Below are 22,908 nucleotides of genomic sequence, written 5' to 3'. Positions count from 1 at the left end.
GACACAGATAATTAATATTAAAAAAGAAATAGAGGTGCCCCGTCGTACTCGTTTAGTAACTAAGTTAGTTTTTCGTGAATAGGTAGCTTTTTCCAGATTATTTTTAAAATTCCATTAGCTATCAATGTCATTCTGTCAGTTACGGGAAAATTACAGAATTGAGTGATAATGATAACATGCACAAGGGTCAGAATTTCATCGAAATTATGAAATAAATTATTATTTATTTGTAATTCAAGAGTCAAATCAATATAAGAATGTTCAGAAAAGTAGCATTGGGAATTTCTGGAGGCGTCGACAGTGCAGTTTCGGCCCTTCTTCTCAAAAGAGCCGGTAAAGCAATGCATACTGCTGTTAAGATATTTTGGTTATTTCGTTTCTTCTTTTAACTGTAGTAGTAACTTAATAATACTGTTTATAGGATATCAAGTGGAAGGTGTGTTCATGAGAAACTGGGATAACAATTATGAAGCGGGATTTTGCTCAGACGAGCGAGATTTCGAAGATGCAACATTCGTGTGCCGTAAGCTCGATATTCCATTGCATAGAGTTTACTTCATAAAGGAATACTGGAACGAAGTATTCACCGTATTACTTAAAGAATATGAGACGGGTTTGACGCCAAATCCTGATATATTATGCAACAGATACATTAAATTTGATAGCTTTTTCCAACATTGCAGGAACAATTTAGGAATTGATGCTATTGCAACTGGACACTATGCAAATACTTCTTTTGGCCCGTTCTTGGAGAGATATAATGAGAACGAAGGTAATTTTTGACAAGCTTATCTAATCTCCTTCACATTAATTATTGCATGGATTGACTAATTTAAAATTTTATTTATGATTTTACCTGCTATATAATCTGCCTTTACACAAGTGTAATATGTTAAATTTAAATAATTTTTCTGTGATTTCAGGAGTCAGGTTGCTACAGCCAACAGACAGACACAAAGACCAAACCTTCTTCTTATCTCAAGTAAAGCAATTCTCTCTAAGAAAATGTATGTTTCCTATAGCAAATCTATTGAAAAGTGAAGTTAGAGAAATAGCAAAGAAAGAAGGCCTCATAAATGTAGCTAGTAAAAAAGACAGCACTGGAATATGTTTTATTGGTAAAAATAAATTTCAGGATTTTATTGAAGAAGTAAGTATTACCATCTTAAAAAAACATTATGAAATTCCTAAAAAGGTTTATGTTGAAATGAATTTTGTAAAATCTAAGTATATGAAGAAGGAGAATCATAGAGACCTTGAGAACAAAGATGTGACTTACATATTAGTATCTTATGTGTGCTCAATAACAATGATATTAATAGTTAATACAGAAAAAAAATACTTATGTAATTGTTTTTTCTTTCACAGTATATTGATACGAAGAAGGGGCTATTTATTGACATAGACACAGGCCAAGTGGTGGGTGAACACAGTGGCTTACATAAATGGACTGTTGGACAAAGAACCCATCTACCCAGTTACAAAGATGCTTATTTTGTATACAAAAAAGATTTGGATACTAACAATATTTATGTGGTAATATACTTAACTACTTACTATTTAACTGTTAAATTTATCTCAGTTTACTATATGTTTATAGTAGCTTAAAAGTCTTATGTAAATTGAGACAGACTTATCAAAGAGCCTTACCTTATCAAAGAAATTACCAATTCAAAGACATTGGTTTATTAATATGTGGATTCATAATTAAATGTTTCCTCAAATTTTTTTATTTTATTTTACAGGTTGCTGGCACTAAACATCCAGCATTATGGAACAAAATATGCTTTACAGAACCTCCTCACTGGATAAATAATGAGCCCAAAGAACTGACAAACAATCATGTATTGAATTGCTACTTTAGATTTCAACATACAAAACCTCTAACACCTTGTAGAGTTGTCAGGAATTATGAAGGCTTGACTATCATTCTAGAGAGTTCTCTAAGGGCACTAACAGAAGGACAGTTTGCAGTATTTTATAGAGATGGAGAATGTCTTGGTGGTGCCAAGATGCGAAATATCTGCCATAATTTAGTTTATTAGGTTACCTCATTGTTGTTGTTGTTTCATAAAGTTGTTAATATAAACTAGTTTTTATTTCCCTACACTTACGCTTTAATCAGAATCACACTAGTATCCAAAAAGTACACCTTTCCATAAAGGTACATATTATAATGTGTACTTAGAATTTTTGTATGAGATCCGACATGGTTATGAAACTTATGTCATTGTATAAGAATAAAAACAATTGAAGTACACTACTATCTACTTCTTCTATCGTAAATCTGAGCTTTCTGACCTACGAATTACTATTTGTTTATGTACTACTGGCTACTATAATCAATTTTTTAAAAAGATTTCCGAAAATTTAATCGATTATTCGTCATCTAATGAACTTTAGCTTTCTAGGGTTAACTTACGTTCATAGTTCATGAACGTTACAGTAATTATTTTATTATTATTTTTACGCCCACCTTTCCATATAGTGTTTATCAATGTAAATATTATAATTACTGTTGTTATAATAACAATACATTATTACACTATCATCCGATACTCAATTTGAAATTAACTTTCCCTAGTATTTTAAATATTTCAATTCATGATTTATTGGAATAAATTTGTGACATGCGTGATGCGCTCCATGCATGGCCCTTCGATTATTTGCGGGTTAATAAAATTCAGTAGGTACCTACAAATTTTATAATCTGTGCATGCCCGATGTCAGAAAATGTTGACATTGATAAATCTTGATGCATTACAGATACCGTAGCTTGAGTCTTTGAGCATTGAAATACTTTTTTCTCTTTTCCTCTTATGTCATAAAAACTATATGCTATCCTTTTTTATGAAGGTGGGGATTTCGATTGATCAATTTTTCACAACATGCCTACTACCAAGAGAACCAAGATTTTGCACTCTAGTACAACAAAATAGATAATTTAGCAAAATAAGTAAATTATATCACATTCAGATCCGTTTGAATGACATAATGTCCGTTCCGCCAGTGGACTACAGTGTGCCTCCGCCGCGATGGGACGTGCCGCCACCAAACGCAATGTCGACCGACTTTCCGCCTCCCCAATTATATTGTGTTCCTCCGCCATATAGCGTGCCGGGATTACCATCGACCGATCAACCCCCGCCTTATGTCCCCATGGCAACGTATCCTCCGTTAAACCTGCCCCCACCTTCAATACCTCCACCCTCGATGTCGGTGGCTCCAGTATCGCAATACCCAGTCGATTTCCACTCCGTACTACCTCCACCGCCGCCGCCGCCACCAGCGCAATCAACTTTACCCTTAACGGCGAGGCCACCACCTGTTCAAGATTGCGCTAATATGAGTTATGGAGCACCTCCATATGAGAATGGAAAGGATTTTACGGGCCCGTTTTTGGTTCCACCTCCTAAGCTTAACCAAAAAGAGGATAAACCGTATCGGTATGGTTCTACCTCATCATCATCAAGATCCAGGTACTCACCATACAGGGAAAGTAGTCGAGATAGAAGAGAAAGTAGTCGCGACAGAAGGGAGAGTAGTCGGGAAAGAGAAAGAAACCGCAGCCGTAGACGCAGTATTAGTCCAAGACGAGACTACAGAAGTCCTTCACGCATTAGTTATAAAGATATGGACAAATTTTACAAAGACTGTGTTGATGAGGAGAGAGATAGAAGAGATAGAAGGGAGTCGAGGAGATATGAGTATGAAAGAAGACCAAGCCCTCCAAGGCACAGAAGTAATAGTAGATATAGTAGAAGAAGTCGTGAGCGTGATCATGAACGTAATGGCAGGTCCTCTGAGTTTCGGAGACCATCTGAATTGAGACGTTCATCAGAACGTAGAAGAAGTTCAGAATCTGGAAAGAACTCAGACTCTGGGAGACACACTGACTATACAAGAACTCTAAGGTCTCCTAGTGTTAGTACTACTTGCCTACGTGAGAGCCGCAGCAGAACGCGTGAGCCATCACAATTCTCTAGACACAGATCTGCTGAACCCATGACAGACCGAGAGAAAATTTTAGCTGAATACAGGTACAGTATAAATACTCATCTAAATACATATTGTTATAAATAAATGAAGGGTGCATTTTAACTTTAATTTGGTTTACAGGAAGAATTATTGCAAGACTTCAGATGATTTCATAGAAAAAGTTCAGCAATGGACAAGGGACCACTCGGATGAAGATGAAGTAAGTTATTGTTCTATTTATAATAGCTTCTTATACAAGTTTGTTTTGTTAACAAAGCATTGAAATCTGGCAGCATTGGAGCTTCAAATATTCATTCTTATTTCAGGGAGCTAAATATTGGTACAGGAGTTCTCCTGCAGAATTATATTACACACCAGTTGAGAATGGAGCAGGACTGCAACAAACAAACAAGCTAGAAAAGATCTGTGACACATTCTTTGAGAAACTCATTGAAAGAGGACGCAAGGCTAGGCCTGAAGTTGATGAGTTACCGCCTCTGAAGGGTCCTAAAGGAAAACTATGCACACATAATTGTAAGTTGTATATTGTTATTTTAAATTTTATTAAGTTCAATGTTTTATGAGTATGAGTACTGGATACCTTTCATCCCATAAATAAAGTGACAGCAAACATGACACATGCAAATCCAATACTTACCTATTATCTTTTCATACAAAGGTCTAGACTGCAAAAATGTCCTATTTCAAGACTGTTTTCTATGGCATTATGCATATTTCAGCAAGCACATACACATTTGTCAGATTCAATTCATCATCTTCATGCTTACTTCTACCATGCCAGAATTTGCAAGTGTACAAGCAACATGGATATGCAGACTGTGTTATTTTATAAAGTTATTTGGCCCACTAAACAATCTCTCACTCAGCTAAAAAAATTTCGAAAATTCGATGTTATACCTCTGTTTCAGCTGACGAAGAGACCTCGTCGTCATCGTCAGAAAGTGAAGACGAGGCTTGTATGGACGAAGACGGCCTTCAAGGTTATACTGATAGAATAATGCTGGAACTACAAAGAAAGCAGAGCCATCCAAGAAGATTACACCCTGAGATGTGGTGAGTACACATTCTTTGATCTTAATTTTTAATGGTTATCTGTCAACTTAGTTTAAATATAATAACTGGAAGGTAGCATTACGCCAAAAGGAAGTCAATGACTGGAAATAATTATCGAAAAGGGCGCATCTCACACTTCTAAGGCAAAGACATGAGACCTTTTCGAAATTCTATATTCGTGTTTAGGTGCTTGTGCAGATCATTGTCAAGCTTCAAATAAAATAAGATTATATTTTTTTTGTAAACAGGTTTAATAACTCGGGTGAAATGAACGGAGGTCCGTTATGTCGATGCAGCGCGCGTGCTCGTCGTCAAGGCATGCGACATGGAGTGTATGCTGGCGAAGGCACATATCCACGATGTATACCTACTCAGAACAATATTGATAAACTTTATCATTATAGGTATGAATCAACATTTTTATAATCTGGCCAACTGTTTCTTGTGTTATTTTGTAGCTATACTATTTGTAGAGGAATAGGCTTTGTAGTAGTTTTGAAATGTATTGCCTACTGAGAAAAAAAACAAGTAGTATTTCGTTATTGTTTTTATGTCGCAAATAAAATGATTTCACCTGCTACCTAATATGAGTAATTGGGAACTTAGTTTTACCGTAATTTTAGCCCATATTCCCTAGATTCGAAAGGTCGCAAAAGCCTTTAAACTGTCTGTATTTGCCAGTCTTTTACTTAAGTCTTAACTAAATCATTTTTTATAGGATCACAGTATCGCCACCAACAAATTTCTTAATCAAAGCGCCAACGATCATCGCTCACGATGAACACGAGTTCCTATTCTCTGGATTTTCCATGTTCTCCCACTACAAGCTGGCCAAGCTCCCTACTTGTAAAGTCATTAGATTTAATATTGAGTATACTATACTGTATGTTGAAGAGCCAGCACCTCAGAACTTCTCTGTGAGAGAACTGGATTTATTTGGTAAGAAAACTTGTTTTTATGTATAATGGACTAGCACATCTGACAGAAGATGCGTGGGGCGTATAGTTTGGTTGTTTCAAGTACTACTTTCTATAATTCTAGCTTCTGCTAGCGACTTCGTCCGTATGAAAATATTTCTGGGGTAGAAAGTATCATAATATGTGAAACCAGGTTATGCACCAAACATGAAAATCTGTTGAATAGTCTTTAGCAAGACTTGTTTGTTCCGACGTTATGCGACTGATGATACGCAGCGCCTTTTCCGTCAGATGTGTACTCAAAAAGTAAAAAATATTTTTTATTAAAATTCAGGTGCATTTATTACCAGATTTTTATTTAAAAATAATATTAGTAGGGACTGATGCTCTTTTTTCATGGCTGGCGATGTCAAATTATATTGAGTGTTATTTGTTACATTTACCAATAATGCTATACCATGCGAATGTTTTAAAAGTCAAGATTGTTTCTATTTCTGTTACAGAGGAATTTATTTTTTACGAACTATTGGAATTGATAGATCTAGATTTAGGTAAAGCTACTGAGACGTCATGCTCACAGTTTCATTTTATGCCGCGATTCGTCCGATATTTACCTGAAGGTGGATGTGAGGTAAGAATATTATATGAACCTTCTAACTTGATAGGATTTGACATTTTTTGTTTCAAACATTGGACTGAAGAGTATTAGATGAGATAGAGTATTAGCAGATATGGTACCTGACACTTAAATATCGTTTTCTATTTTACAGGTTTTGTCAATGTGTGAAGTGTTAAAGTATTTGATAGCCGAAAGTGGGCTGTTAATTGCGCCTGATAAATTAGAAGAGATTCATGCGATGGACCATTATACCTGGCAGAAGTTTGTCGATAGGATTAAAGGTTTGTATTTGAAATGAGCTTTTTTATTTAGTTCCGAAAAGCATACTTGATGTTAAAATTAGTTTATACATTTGCAAAAACAGATCTAAATAAAAAATATCATTAATATTTTATTTTTGTAAATCTAGGTATGATTGTAACATATCCGGGCAAGAAGCCGTGTTCGGTGAGGGTAGATCAAATAGATCGTAGTCCACCCAACGACTACGACGAGTCCAAGAATCCTGAAGCATATAAGATGTATTACCCCGAAATCGTACACTTTGGAATTCGACCACCGCAGTTGAGTTACGCTGGCAATCCTGAGTAAGTATTTTTCTGCTATAGGTATATGGAAAGGAGCCTAAAGTTAATTACATAATTTATTGACTGCCTCTTTCGGTCGGCAGTGTATCCGACTGCTTGTCATAAAATCTCGGGTTCGATCCTCGAGTCTCGCGAAGTGCTATCGGTATTTTCAGTTTAATAATAGAAGTCCTACTAAAACTAAAAAATCCGCTCTTAATCTCCCCCTACATAAGGGACCTCTTGTACAAATTTTATATTTATTACTTCTATAATACAAGCTGTGCGATGATTATCATTCAGTCAGGACAAGTGATTGTTTTTGTTAATGGTAGCTCGGAGTTTGGTAACATGCTTGGTAAAAGACAATTAAAGGCTCGCTCCCTATTACATTGGACTAACATTGTTAACGGCGAAATGTGGGTGTGATTCACACCGGTGAATTAACACATATAGTCGTAATAATTAATTTGTATGTATGTTGTATATTAGCCATTAAAAAAAATACATAAAAAAAACTCCTGTGATAATGCCTTGAGCATTTGGAATCTATATCTTGAAGTATATTTGTAAATGTTTTTAGATATCAAAAAGCGTGGCGTTATTATGTAAAGTATAGGCATTTGATAGCAAACATGGCTAAGCCGTCTTTCAAAGAGAGGCAGAAGTTGGCATCTAAGGAGGCTACGTTACAAGAGATGAGAACTCAGAGTAAAATGAAGAGGGATGTGACTGTCGCTATATCGTCTGAAGGATTCCATACTACTGGACTTATGTGTGATATTGTGCAGGTAAGATTTGATCATTAAAACTATTTTAATCACTTATTTTGAAGTATTTCTGGAGAAAATGGACGTTATTTGCGGTGCATGTGAACTGGCCACTTACGTGTATCAATACGTATACGAACGTGTTCGCTCGCATAAGCACATGTTCGTTAGGGAGTCTAACGAACTAGTCTTGCAAAAACGTGCTTTAAATAGTTGTCAGCTGTTATGTACTGGTATTACTATGCTGTAACATGCTATGTCCAAATAGCAGTTAATTTTGTAATGGCTATCACATTGGCCGCCTTTACATACACACTTTATCGCGCATGATACAACATTCGCGCGTGAAAGAGTGCTCATAAATATAAAGGGTGTGCAAGGAGAAGGGAAAGATCGCGCGCCGTGCTCATTTGTCAAGCCTGCGAAGAAAATCGCGAGCGAAGATCGCGCTGTCTTTCCCGTGCATAATTCTGTACGCTCCTAAGAACGAGCGATAGAGTGTGTGTGTAAATGTGCCTATTGACGTACACCAATTGTCTTCCGAGATACAATAAGCATGCATGTCTAAACCACCCTTATACCAGTGCCCGTACGTAACGGCAATAAACAATATTTTAAAGACGTGCCAAATGTGCGTGTGAACTTATCTTATTTGGTATTTTTCTTTTCAGCATGCCATGCTTATTCCCGTACTAGTCAGACATCTACGCTTCCACAAATCCTTGGACAGTTTGGAAGAGAAAATGGGCTATGTGTTTCAACAAAGAGCGTTACTACAAACTGCTCTCACACATCCGTCGTATAGGGAGAACTTTGGCACGAACCCAGATCATGCGAGGAATAGTCTTACTAACTGTGGTATAAGACAGCCTGAGTATGGTGATCGAAGGATACATTATACGAGAAAGAAAGGTAATTGAATAATGTTTTTTAAGTCTACTGTAAATATTGGTTTGTGTTAAAGCAAAAACATTTTTCTAAAATCATTTTTGTTGTCTATCAAATAACAGTTCCGTATTAAAATAAATATTAACGTACTATAGACTTATTAAGAGTTCCAGGTAAAAGACTGTTTATTGCCAAAAATAATATTGATAAATTGCGTTTTTGTGTATGAGTTTTAACGCTATTGAATAGATAAACTGCCGCTAAATGTACCTCAGAAACCGGTACAACAAAGTAAAACAATCAATATTCATCATCAATTACCAAATTACTGTTTAACTTGATACAGTTTTCACTAAGTCCTTCGTAATGTGGCGTATGTTTTTTTTCATATTTAGAATGACTCAAACTGTAAACTACTCTATCTGTTTTCCAGGTATCGTAACTCTAATCAACATAATGTCTCGCTTCGGCAAGCGTAGTGAGACAGAGAGTGAAATCAAACACAATGAGCGGCTCGAGTTCCTAGGTGATGCGGTAGTAGAATTCTTGTCTTCCATACATTTGTTCCGAATGTTCCCGGGCCTCGCTGAGGGCGGGCTGGCTACTTATAGGGCTTCCATTGTACAGAATCAGCATTTGGCTCAACTCGCTAAGGTAAGTTATTTGAAATATTTTGTATTTTTCGGAAATATTAATGAGATGCTTTGTTGATTTTCTATAAATTTTGGTTCTCATTAACCTAGTTGTGTACTTAAAAGCAATTTGTCTCATTCATTTTGAAACAGACCAATATTTTAATCAAACTAACAAAGAAATTTGATGTAATTAATATAAAGGCTTGATTTTGATAATCGTGGATTTACATTTATCATAAAAAAAAATATTCTATGTGTCTATCTGGTCAGGGCATATGGGACACAAAGATCTCCTAAAGCTAATGGCTAGGACAAAATAAATTTATCAACCAGAAAACGTCTTTTTATCTTGAAAAATTGCTACCTCTTTGCAATCTCTTGTAATTTGACACAAGAATATATGGAAGAGTCACGTTATATGGTCATGTTTTGTAGAACATAGGTCTAGAACAGTACATGCTGTACGCTCACGGGTCGGACCTGTGTCGCGAGGTGGTGATGCGCCACGCCATGGCCAACTGCTTCGAAGCGCTCATGGGCGCGCTGTTCCTGGACGCAGGCCTCGAGGTCAGTGTAAGTTAAATCGACAAACAAATGCTAGAGGTGCGCTAGTGTTTCTACTTTTTATTACTATTTTATTATTAGGTAAGAACTGGAATAATTTGAAAATTTATTGGTTAAAATATTTGCTACAAGCCGTTTAGAGTGTTCAAATCATTGTGCCAATTTTGTCTTCGCCTCTCATAAAGACAATTTTCAAACAAAACTTGCTACTAAAAAAATAAAAAAATGTTTTGCAAGTAACAGCTATACGTATATTTAGTCCCCTATTTGTACAATAAATCAAAGTGGTAGTTATTGTCTTGATTATTCTTGGTTTTTTGTCAGAGTTCTCACTACCTACAAAATTATGCAACTTAATGGCAAGTCTGAGAACTTGGTTTCCTGAAACAAAAAATTATTAAATTTCAAAATATTACAAAGTCAAAGTCAAATATTCTTTATTTCATAAACTTTAACAAAAATAAAGACAAATACAAACTTAAGAGATGGCGTAAACTAATAAAGTTTTTTTATTCAGGTGGCCGATCGAGTGTTCGCCTTGGCGTTGTGGCACAACGAGCCGGATATGTTAGAGGCGTGGACTAAAGAGCGCGCGCATCCCTTACAAGAGCAAGAACCGCTGGGAGACAGACAATACATACCAGACTTCGAGTTCCTGCAGAAACTTACTGCCTTTGAAGATTCTATTGGTATGCTAGTTAATATTTTACTACTTCTATACCATGTTAATATATTGATTTGACTAGCAATTGAAAAATCTTGTTGCATTTCTAAAGTTTATTTTTAAAATATGTTTCAAACAAATCATGTGAGTTGTTTGATAGATCATTTTAGTGTGAGTCTATATTCATGAAACTACAAAAGCAATCAAAAATACCTAAAGAAACCCTGAGACTGATTGCAATTAAAACTTATACCAATAGTTTTAATTGCAATCAGTCTCGGGTTTCTTTAGGTGGTATCATCACAAAACTAAATTCGGAGCAATATTTGGACTATCTGAATATCATTTTAAAAAAGTAACACTCACGTACTATACTAGTATACTATAAGATATGTTTTAACCAATTCTCAGGTATACAATTCAAGCATATCCGTCTCCTGGCTCGCGCGTTCACGGACCGTTCGGTTGGGTTCACTCACCTCACGTTGGGCTCCAACCAGCGGCTAGAGTTCCTCGGTGACACGGTACTTCAGTTGGTAGTGTCTGACAGACTCTACCGACACTTCCCTGACCATCATGAGGGACATCTCTCTGTAAGTATTGCTAAAGAATACTTAAAAAAAGACAACTCCCGCACTAAGAATTGCTCTTGTGTCGAAGGGGCTTTTACAAACATACAAACAACGGACACAAAGTACAACCAGGCATGCTGGCCACTTGTTAAACGATTACTACCTTTTTCTAAGATTAAATGTACATACATAGCTTATATTGATGAATAGCTGCTTATACCTTTGGTTCAGAGTTAGTAGCAAGTGCGTTCCCGCAGATGGAAAAATTCGATAATCCGATAACTGAACAGTCATTGTCAGTCGAGTAAAAGTTTCGAAGATATATTCGAAGATAGAAAAAATCTAAAGCAAATAAAGTGTTTCCCAATTTTACTGCTCTTTTATTTGAATACGACTAGATATTTGACCGTGCAGTGTCATTTATCATGTATTTTTTCTAGTTAAATCACCTTTACGTTCGTAAGTGACGACAGAGTTATTAAATTTGACTATATTCTTCCCAGCTTCTTCGGTCCTCTCTAGTCAACAATCGCACTCAATCGTTAGTGTGCGACGATCTCAACATGGCGGAGTATGCGACGTACAATAACCCTAAGGCGAAACCCACCACTAAGAAACATAAGGCTGATCTGCTTGAGGCATTCCTCGGGGCGCTGTTTATAGACAAAGTAAGATTTTATTTCTATTACTTTCTTTGTTAATAAGGTGGTTTCAAAAGTAGCATTCTATTTTGTCAGCTAGATATAAAAGTTCTACTTACTCCTACAGTTTATATGTATTCTGCTAAATCAGTCTTTTGATATTTGTGATAATTAATAAAAGTCATGAAGCCCAATGTAGTACATAGAACACTTCAAAAAATGTGATTTTGTCTAGTAAATTCATTAAAGATTTCAATGACATTTTTTTTATATCCAGATTTTCATTCCAACAAAATAACGATCATGAATTTGACCCATCTATCTTAAAATGTTGATAACTCCTTCTTAGTTCAACTTCGGTTAATAAGTTAGCTAAGTGACAAATGTGACAATACATAGTCCTAAATATGATTTTTTTTCTCATGTTTATTTTTCAGAATCTAGAATATTGTCAAGCATTCTGTAACGCCTGTTTATTCCCGCGTCTTCAAGAGTTCATAATGAACCAAGGCTGGAACGATCCCAAGTCGAAGTTGCAACAATGTTGTCTCACTCTACGGTCCATGGAGGGCGGCGAGCCGGACATACCGGTCTACAAGTACGAACAATATGGTTAATTATTATTTATCTTTGACTAGGTTAGTTTAGTCCTAAGTTGAAGTTGATTTTACGAGAATGGTGAACTACACTTTGATTTAGTATCTATGACGTCAAGACAAGGAATGGCGGGTTAATACAGACTGAAGTAAACTTGACGTGCCAGTTTCGCCGTTTCTGGTTTTTGTACGATGCAATAAGAGGTAAGCAATTGTAAGGTACTTTGCACCAAATCCATGGCGAGCTGTTCAGAATATACCAGCGGAGATACCGGTAAATAACAGTAAGTTACATCAGCTTCATCATCGCTCACTATGCGCAATTAATTTATATCTTTCCTGTTACTTAGTATTTAATTCCTAAAGTGACTAATAACGCAAGTGAGTGCACGAACTTGAAGCTCGACAATTGAAGAAGGGACTAACAGTATTATAGCAACATCTCAAATATAACCTTATACATTTATTTATTTATTGGGACTTCACAGCTGAAATCTGTATTACAATATTTAGGCTTAACATTCCACCAATTACGATACATTACTGTACTAACATATTTTTCATCTTTATTTATATAGCTAAAACGTCAATATATTTAAACAAATATCGTGGTTAAAATTGATATAATGTGACGTGCAGGGTGATCGAGTGCCTGGGGCCAACAAACACGCGAGTTTACACCGTTGGCGTGTATTTCCGAGGTCAGAGGCTGGCCGCGGCGCGCGGACACTCCATACAAGAAGCGGAGATGAACGCGGCGGAGCTCGCTCTCAACAGTGCTCATGGTAAATTGAATTTTATTATCTTAGATCTTGGCAATAGACAGACAAAGAACTTAGGTACTTATAAATGGAAGACAAATTATATAAACTTAAACAATTCATTTTGTTTGCCCTACCGACGTGTGGGTGCCTTGAAGAACTGTTATAGAACTCTCATGCATGTAGAGTAACATCACGATGTTTTCCTTTACCGTTAGAACAAATAATGATAAAATATTTACATAATATTCTTATTTATAGTTCCAAACCGATTTTTTTGCTAGAAATATTTATTAAAGGAGTATCTGAAATTATTTGAGCTATTATGCTAGTGCTGCTGTCGTATATCGTGTAAGCTTTTCATAAAGATTCATACATAGTGTAAATTAAAAATCCGATTTTTACTCTTTGTTTGTCTATTCCCAGAGTAATTACTCGATTTTAGTTTCTTCTTTTTGTTGTTGTTTTTTTTCGTTAGTTACGTTATTCAATGAAGAATAAGAAATCGCTGCTTCCATATCACGTTAAAATACATTTATAAATACACCTTGCTTTACATTTACTTTCCAGCCATATTGTTCATATTAAAAAAAACACTAATTCATTAACACAAAATATTAACAGATCTAAAATATTTTCGACTTTAGAAGCAATTGTTTTCTGCAATGTGTAAGTGAAAAGTTACGTTATTTTTTATTTTATTTTGGTTTTCATATTATTATTTAACCTCGGCTTGGCTAAAATATCTGTGGATATTCAACAAATATTAGGATTTGTATAAAAATCGTTATATGCATAGCTTTTATAGCAGCATAGATCTGTCATTAAAATTTCATTAGAGTTCATAGTATAATAACAACAACAACATGAAAAAAACGTAAGTACAGTTTATAATCTCCGAAAAAAATACTCACAATTTGACCTGTTCACTAATATTTCCGCCGAGCACAAGTTTATTATATTGATCATTGATAATCTGCAGAACTGTTCCCGCAGTTGGATCATCAGAAGAGAGTAATTGCGAAGAGTATGAGGAAGAAGAAGAACAAGAAGGGAGAGAGCTCGACGCAACACCGCCCGTCCACTCTCAAGCGCAAGGCCAACGAGGACAAAGTTCCCAAGGCTTACAAACTTAATGAGATTCAATCAGACAGCTCGGATGAAAGTGTAGTCAACATACCGTCAGACAATGAGAATATGTTAAGCCCTGCAGAAGAAATCGACGAGGATTCTGGCCTTGACAGCGATGGAGGTTCAGGCTCGCTCGACCACGTGCAAGTCAGCTCCCTGTTAAGCGACATGCAAAAGCTGAAGGATGAAATGATAAGAAGAAACGAATACGAGAAGTTGAAGGAAAAGTGTAAGAGATTGGCATCCGACGATGATTAGCGAGATTGGACATACAGGGTGGCTTGTGTGGCTTAGGTCCCCTTCCAGGGTTCCGAAGCTATATATTTGCAACTCATCCTGTATGAAAATTTCGACACTATCTACGTATACTACGAGTTTTTGAAGTTATGATGCCAATAAACGCAACATAATTCATCATAAATAGTACGTGAGCAGACCACGACGCACATTTATTTATACATGAATATGTTAGCTCAAATGAAAGTGTATATCTTGCGTATTACATATAGATTTGTACGGTTACGTAGATAGGGTTTTGAAATTTAGTTGATTATTATTGATTAATATTGATTATTGATTGGAGTGGGTTGTAACGAATTTTGGACATGTAGACTTATGGTTTTGCGGCTATTGTTCATGCGCGAAATTAACCTAATGTTCCTTTGAAATGATGTAGGAGTGCATATGCAATTCAGCTTATAAGACAACTGATGAGAAATTGCATATGTTTTCACGCGCGTTTTTAAAGAGCATTAGTGTTAATATATGTGACATGGCTGTGAACATGCAGGTGACGCGGTTGTTTATCTAAAAGTTTAAATTAATAATAAATGCTGTTGAGGCTTAATATTCACGTTCGAGTGCCGGACATTTTCACATTGGCATGACACTTATTTAGAATGTATACATATGACGGGGAGTGAGGTTTATCCTTTCGCTGCGATTGTAATGACAAAAGAATGAGATGTTCTCGCAAATACACGACAATTTAGTGTCATAACTAATTCCCTCTTATTAGTATTAGTGTATTTAATGTATGGATTGTATTATGTTGTGATATTTAAACAGAACAGAGAGCCTAAACTCTATACTCTATATAATAATGTAGGTATAATTCAGAATATTGTCGTCTATATTTTCTCAAGTAGTTTCATATATTTTTTATCTTTACCTAGAGTTATTTTAAGTATACATCGATGATGCGAAAGAGCTTAATCATTAGTCTTAAGTGTCACTGCCGAGCACGCATTTCTCAAACGACATTCATACTGAAATAGTTTTGTAGGGATATAACTGTTTACATTTAACTATAAACTGCAATAGTAGTGTTTAATCATCTGAGCATTTGAGACATATTTTGCTTACTTCTAAGTAAAGTTGTAAACATGTCAAGACAAATGTAGTATGACTAAGGAATAAATATACAAGCAAATAGGATAATAGTTTTTATGTGTTGCCAATGTACCAGGTTAGGGTCCAATCAGACTCATTTAAGATTTTGCATTAGCGTTCATTGTGGTTTTAGTGTGGGGTTCTGTATAATACAATATCGAGTTGAGTTTACAATATTCGTACTACCTACTGGGCGATATCTTTTAGAATCATCGGGATTTTATAAAAAAAATAAGATTTACTAACTTTAGCTTCGAAAGTTGCGATATATTGCAATTTACAGCTACCCTTTCCTAAAATCACGGTTGTATAAGATATGACTATCATAGCAATAACAAAAACATGATATTAATTAGTTTAAGAATGTACTCTGCAATTACTTTTATATTAATCGATATATTTCAAGTCTCAGTATATTACGAAACCTATTTACTAGTTGTAAGACCCGCCCTAATATAAGGATAATAAATAAAATAAAATTAAATGTGACTGTATGTATATATTTTTGACTACCTACATCAAAATAGTACGATGCAGCAGAGAGTAAAAGCGACCGGTCCTTTCATCTTCTTTGCGCGTAACGTGAGCCACTGCTTTTGATTGGGTACGTACATTTCGGCCGGCATTAGTTGCTCCGGTGTATCGTTTTCTGAAATAAAATCAGCTTAGTTTTATAGTTCAGATCACAGATTTTAACACGCAAATGTGAGAATCAATTGCTCTACGTATTAGAACAAAATACAGCTTTGCACGCTAAGGCAACCAAGATAAAAAATACACGTCTGCTAAAGACAATGCAAGGACACAATATGTTTTTTTTATTGAAGTATGCATGGCAAGATCCCAAATAGTTTGACCCCACCACGCATGCAGCACCGCGGGTAGGAAACACGTCTTCCCACATAATTTTCTAGTATTGTATAGCTTTTGAGAAATGTAATCATTCTAGACCTACAAAGAGTCTAGTTAATTACTTGCTTTACACACTGTTTGTCTTCATAAAACATAAGAACGTATACTTTATTCATACGTACCATCTTTACGAACGTGTTGTGCCGACTGCATAGTGGAGTCTTGCATTGATATGAGATCTCCGGGAGCGTGAAGCAACAATCGGCCAACACCTTCGCATCTCCTGTAAAAAAAACAATGTACTTATTAAGAAAACATTTACATTAAAAATTTATTTGTACTTTAAAAGTCTTCCATGTAGTACCTCAAAACTTCGTTCTGTAGCATTTGTTTCCTTGCAGCAGTAGCTAAGGATTTACATTCGTTCAGCCAATTCCTAACTTCATTAAAATCTGCTAACAGCTGCATCGCTGCATCTTTCCTAAAAATAATCATTTATTACGACAAAAAAGTGAGTAAAAATATGTGTTTAGACTTAATAGTCGGCTCTCATCCTTAGAATTTAGATTTATATAGACCATAAAATATACTATTTTCGATATAATTAAAAACATTGTATGGTACTTACGTAAATTTAACTTTAGCTACGTATATGTGATGCAACCACGATTCGCACATTAATCTAAGCACCATGTTCAAAGTCGTTATGTCTTGTGTTGCTTTTATTACGGGTAGCAACATTTTGTCTGAAATCATTAGATGACCAATAAATAATAAATTACAAAAACTGTTTATCATTTTAGTTTTTTAAGTCTCCTTCACCCACACCAATTCATTGCATGCATCTATCTGTCTTAGGCCGCCCCTAGACGATCATTAATATGACAGTTTCGGAACATTCTGACGTTCAACTTTATTGTGCAAGGTTATTGCGCAATATTTGTGTACGTCTATATCTAAGCTACAGTGCACTGTAGCACGATTCTGCACCACTATTAACTTTTGACAACTAAGCCAACCAAACAAGCTGTCGAGAAATCTTGTATGAAAATGTGAGTAGCGCCTCTAACGGGTGCCATTGGAACTATTTCTGCAGTACATTTTAAATGTCAAATTCTCGATTCTCAGTTGTACCGACTGTAGAGAATCTTGCTACTGGTTAAGGTTTTAAAACCATAATAATATGGATGTTTAAAATTGCGACTGACGATAATTACCTAGGAATTCGCGTACATAGATAGAGTGTATGGTTTGAGGTGGGCGAGTAACGCGTCGCCACTCTGCATTGCTTGGGAATATCATAGTCAAATGTGCCAAACTTGTAGTTGCACACACTGATGACAGCACTTGAATTATTTCCTCTGTTGCATCCTAGAACACAAAAAGTAACTATATCTTTAAGTTAAAGTCAGATAATGCTTTATTTCATACACGTTTTACAAGTATTTGAAATCGTCATAGTACTTTTAATCTACCGTTTCAGTAAAGCTGTTGCTCATAGGAAACGGCAAGAAACTCACAGCTTGCTCTTTTAGTTGTTACGCCTTTATTATGTTAAGATATAGTATTTAATCTATGATTAATTTAGTTACCTTTAGCTTTTGTATGTTGACTTTGACCTCTGATACTAATTTCTCCCTCATTTTTGCGCAAACATTTTCGTGCACTCCAATCTTCCCTATAAAAAAATAAATTCATATTTTTCCAGTCACTTTGTTCTTCAAAGTAATGTGTACTAGTATCATATTTAAGTTGTGTAATTAAATTCATGTATTTTAATTTATTTGTTTTTTAAATTCATGTAGTTTAATTTATTTGTTTTTTAAAGTCACGTATATAAGGTAGTATCATATTAAAGTAGTGTTACCTGACTCAATAGTGATCGTATGGTCAGCAAATCTTAAGTTGATCAGTTGTTCCATACACGCTTGCATGTCATTGTGTGCGATGCGGAAGAAATCGTCCATGTCCCATGTGTTAGCTAGTCTTCTGGTCTCGGCTAAACACCATAATCTATATGTGTGTATAGAATGGTCTGGAACATGACAAGAATTATTTCTTTAAATCATACATAATATTAGGTCGGGGAAAGTCTTTTCGCATTATAGTATGTATGAACTTGTAATAACATTTTTTTGGCTTCAAGAATCACAAATGAGTACACGGTTCTTTCATTAAGCTCGTAAGGTACCCAAATATCGAGCTTTTTTGTGTAGAAAAAAGTTTTTATTACAAAGTTGATACATACTTTTATGCGAAAAGACTTTTTCCCCGACCTAATATATTATTCTATTGGCGCTTTAGTTGCGAATATTGCGAACACATAAGTCCAAAATGCAAATCTTAGAACTTTTGCACTGTAGTCTTGGGCTCTTTTTTTTAAATTTTTTTTGTTTAATTTCTTTACCCCAGAAATAACTATAACTTATTAACTTTCATTAGTACTTTTGTCTTCTTACCAAGTCTATGTAGAATAGGTATCTGCTCAACTATAGGCAAGTCTTCAAGTGGGGCTCCTAGTATGTAATCCCAAGTCACTTCGCACTGATTGTTAAGAGTCACCAGCTCTTGTAACATCAACGCAAAACTTGCGCCGGATTCTGTACTCTAGAAATGAAACATATTTTGATATGATAACTTAATTTCCTTTACAAAATTCTTACAAAAATATACACAGCTAGAATCACTGTCAGACGAATTTATAGATTCCTTTATGAAAACCAAAACTTACCTCAGTAATGTATAATGATAACTCAGGATTAATTTTCAGAGAAGTCGGCTTTAAATTAGTTGTCAAGGTAGCACTGTGAAGCAAGAGGAAGTAAATTAATTATATGTAAATAACCTCTCATAGATTTATATTAACTAAGCAAACCACAGTAAAGAAAGTCAATCAATGGCAAGTAGTGTTAAAAGGAGTCAGGACTTACCCAAAATATTTATCCCAAGACGTAGATGTAACATGACATCCTAAAGCGTCTGCTAATATTCTTAAAGCGGCTAAAATCAATTCTGGGGTATCTGAATTACAAAAATACATAAGTTATTCGAGATAACAGGTCAGAGAACAGATTTTTACAAATTCTTTGATATCCTTCGGCAAATAATTACTTACTATTTACGTTAAATGTTACAAACAACCATTCTCTCAGCTTTTGGCTCGTATTTGGAGATCTAAAATAAATTCAAAATATGATTAAAGTATCACACAAAGAATAAACTATAGTATTATCATAGTTTACCTCATCGCTAAGGGGTAAGACGACCACCATAAAATAATGTGCTCAAGGCAACTGCCGACATCACCCCAAAGAATATTTTGATAATATTCAGTCACTTTATGCGCTGCTTTCTTACTGGCTTGCACACGACCTGAAGAAATTACAACACGACAAGGCATAAAACCTAATCAGTATCGGCCAAGCCAAGCAACAATTGCAAATATATATAAAACCTTACCATTTTTAAGTTTTTTTACACCATTCGTGCCTAATAAGGTTGGGGACATATGAGCCACTGTATCTAACAGAATTTCTATGTAGATTTCTTCACTTTGAAGGATACTGTTTATATTATCTAAAAAAAGAAAAATCGTTAGTTACAAACTCGTTTTTGTTATCCGGTGAACTAAGTTCCAAAGCTTTACAGTTGGAAAGCAAGCTTAATGAAATATAATATGAATTCATACCCTCGGTGTTGAAAATATTCTCCAGTGCGTACTCATTAGTCAAGAGCGACAAGTACGGTACTTCGGCATCTGAATTCTGCGCCGTCACCAGTTCGTTGAGTTTCTTATTGTGTTCATTTTTCATTTCAATCAGACTTTGGGCTTGTTTCATTTTGAGTTTTCTATTTACAACGAAAGCGTCTCGTCGCTTATCCATTGCTACTTCCCGAGACTTTGTAGATGTTGGCGGTGTTATGTGTTTCGTCAGAGTACTGAAAATAAAAAATAACAGAAACAAAAAGAAAATTTTAATGAATGACCGACATTATGTTTTACTACTTACTGAAATATTTCCAAGCTTTCAGCAGAACTAGAGCTAGAATCGTCGTCGGAGTGATCATCAGGTTTGTATACTTTGACTAAACAATTAATCAATCGTTGGCAGCAAAGTTCAGCGCGGCTCTTAGATAAAATCTGTAGAAAATGTGATACAAAGTATATTTTTTCTCAAAATTGTATATTATTATTTAGGTTTATGCAGCTGTATGTTTACTTAGATGGCCTTATTACTAATACATTTCATTTCATTTCAAAATATACTTATACAAAGTGTAACTGTATGCAAAGCTCTAGTAATAAAGATTGCACACTACCTTACCAAATCTCTTTTTATTTTCAACTTATGAATATTTGATGAGACCGAATTGATTATGCCCACTGTTCATAATATTATAGATTTATCGTTGAATATCTAGCAATCGTATCATTATGCGACCAAAGAAACGACAATTGGCTTTCAAGGGTAACATTTCCGCTTTGCTATTCATATTCAAGAATACATATTATCCAGTATCCACTTTGTACTTGGATAATATACTATTATTGACATAGATACCCATCTACTCTACAAACGGATACATGAGGAAATAATTTGTATAATCGTAGGTACCACGACTCTTGCAATGTGAATTCATGGAAAGCTATAATGATGAATAAATTGTACTGTAACATAAATATAATAATACTTACCTGAACTATTTTCGTTAGTGTGATATTCTTAGTCTCACTAATGATGATGGGATAGGTATTGCTCCCGATATTAAATTTTGCTGCAAACTTTTTATAACTGAGGCCGATTAAATTGTTGTAAATTCCAACCAATCTGAAAATTTGAAAACACCATTATTCATAAAAGTAAGTGTTTCAGGGTTGTTCATCAGTAAAGAGCTCATTAACATTCTGCTATAGAGGAAGTTGAATTAAATTTCTTCTCAACTTCTTCCATTTAACTAATTAAAGTTAGTTACGATTGCCAGTGCCGAGGGAAGTATTAGCTTTTACTGCACCCTAATCTAAGCTTCAGTCGGAGCATTCTAACTATTCTAAGTATATTTATGAAACCCTTAATTTTCTTTCGGAGGAGAACCTTTTGTCTAGAACGGGAAAAGTATCCTCAGTACAAACGAGAAGTTAATACATATCTACTTACCTTAAACAAGATTCAATCATCTTCCTCGCGTCTTCTCTATGCAGACACGTATTCAATATCGTTGATATAAGTCCGTGTATAGTTTGTAACATCACAAATCTCATGCTACACAATTTATCAAAAATATGAACATTTTTACTCAGGAGCAATCCATTGTCCTTTTTCAAGCGGGCCAACTTTGGGTTTAATTTGTAAAATGATTTCACTAGTTTTGTTAAATAGTCTATTATTTGATCTAATACCTAGAAATAAAAAATAATCTTAGTAGGTAGATATGTGACACGGCTGAGGAGCATACTTATAGAATTATTACTCATCTTTATATTATCCCCTTTTGGACATTGGTTTCGTGGACTAGACAATAATTTACTATCAAGTTAGTTCAATTAATTTATATATAATTTTATTAGTTAGTTATAATGTTAGTTCAATTTCTATATTCCACGTCTTTAGAGATAAAATATCTACAACATCAATGTAAACAAAACGTGAAAACGTTTCTCACCTGTATATTCACTAGTTCCATGATGTATTTACGGTTTGACAACGAATGTGCATTATTCTTTCCACCCGTGTTACCCCTCCATTTGTTGTCTGCGTCTAATACCATTATCGTCACAGCAAAACAAACCATTTCCATCTCCCGACAATGAGAGAATAACTCTTCCTCGTCAGGTGTCTCCTCACTTATCCACTTTTTACTAGTAGACACTTTAGTTGATATCATGGTTAAAAAAATATTTTATGCCGAAAAATAAAAATAAAAAAATATTTTCGTTCGTACTAGCTTGAAGGAATCATTGTAAAAGACTGAACCACTGCATACTATTGTGTACAAAATCAATGTATAGCGACGTCGGTGCCAGCCCGTGGGGGTGATTCCAACTAAGCGTCTAAACCCTTGCTGGACAACTTGCGAATTGCTATCGTTAAACTTTTTATTAGTGTACAACCTTGCTTTTATGACTAGCGAAAATTGTTAATCTAAAGACTTTTTGTGTAAACTTATTAATAGGCTTTATTGACAGAAATGGCAGCATAAATTATTCTAATTTGCCGAACGTACAACATAAAAGCTTATAGTCGCATAAATCGATTTAGAACTTTTATATGAGAACTTGTTAAAGAGTAT

General features: G+C 35.0%; 3 protein-coding genes across 7 annotated transcripts; 2 read left to right on the top strand and 1 right to left on the bottom strand.

The window, feature by feature from the left end:
- The first annotated feature begins 150 nt into the window (after nt 1-150).
- LOC142977050 (mitochondrial tRNA-specific 2-thiouridylase 1) lies at nt 151-2,100 on the top strand. Its single transcript, XM_076120738.1, has 5 exons — nt 151-333; nt 422-772; nt 924-1,150; nt 1,369-1,536; nt 1,746-2,100. Exons 1-5 carry the CDS (start codon nt 258-260, stop codon nt 2,043-2,045), a joined length of 1,122 nt encoding a protein of 373 aa, XP_075976853.1. The 5' UTR covers nt 151-257; the 3' UTR covers nt 2,046-2,100.
- A 774-nt stretch (nt 2,101-2,874) lies between these two features.
- drosha (ribonuclease 3 drosha) lies at nt 2,875-16,257 on the top strand. Of its 5 annotated transcripts, none has more exons than XM_076120566.1 (19): nt 2,875-4,040; nt 4,120-4,198; nt 4,305-4,512; nt 4,908-5,052; nt 5,301-5,456; nt 5,771-5,991; nt 6,473-6,600; nt 6,740-6,869; nt 6,998-7,175; nt 7,738-7,945; nt 8,596-8,836; nt 9,246-9,466; nt 9,883-10,014; nt 10,529-10,700; nt 11,087-11,268; nt 11,751-11,915; nt 12,326-12,486; nt 13,124-13,269; nt 14,228-16,257. In XM_076120566.1, exons 1-19 carry the CDS (start codon nt 2,995-2,997, stop codon nt 14,632-14,634), a joined length of 4,326 nt encoding a protein of 1,441 aa, XP_075976681.1. In that variant the 5' UTR covers nt 2,875-2,994; the 3' UTR covers nt 14,635-16,257. The 5 variants fall into 5 exon arrangements, with proteins under 5 accessions (XP_075976681.1, XP_075976678.1, XP_075976682.1 ...); XM_076120563.1 differs by having other exon boundaries at nt 9,883-10,020; XM_076120567.1 differs by having other exon boundaries at nt 4,120-4,202; nt 4,309-4,512.
- Nucleotides 16,258-16,286: 29 nt separating this feature from the next.
- On the bottom strand, nt 16,287-22,564 carry LOC142976947 (uncharacterized). Its single transcript, XM_076120569.1, has 18 exons — nt 22,282-22,564; nt 21,777-22,018; nt 21,317-21,449; nt 20,631-20,761; nt 20,309-20,559; nt 20,080-20,196; nt 19,863-19,992; nt 19,736-19,794; nt 19,551-19,641; nt 19,352-19,424; nt 19,080-19,227; nt 18,488-18,655; nt 18,213-18,298; nt 17,838-17,991; nt 17,249-17,366; nt 16,985-17,101; nt 16,803-16,903; nt 16,287-16,417 (listed from the first exon to the last, which is right to left on the bottom strand). The coding sequence occupies exons 1-18, from the start codon at nt 22,501-22,503 to the stop codon at nt 16,287-16,289; spliced, it is 2,472 nt and encodes an 823-aa protein (XP_075976684.1). The 5' UTR covers nt 22,504-22,564.
- Nucleotides 22,565-22,908: the final 344 nt, after the last annotated feature.

The sequence above is a fragment of the Anticarsia gemmatalis genome, chromosome 12 (assembly GCF_050436995.1).
Source record: "Anticarsia gemmatalis isolate Benzon Research Colony breed Stoneville strain chromosome 12, ilAntGemm2 primary, whole genome shotgun sequence".
NCBI lineage: Eukaryota > Metazoa > Arthropoda > Insecta > Lepidoptera > Erebidae > Anticarsia > Anticarsia gemmatalis.
Note: the sequence above shows the minus strand (reverse complement) of the source record. Positions and strands in the feature narration are given on the sequence as shown.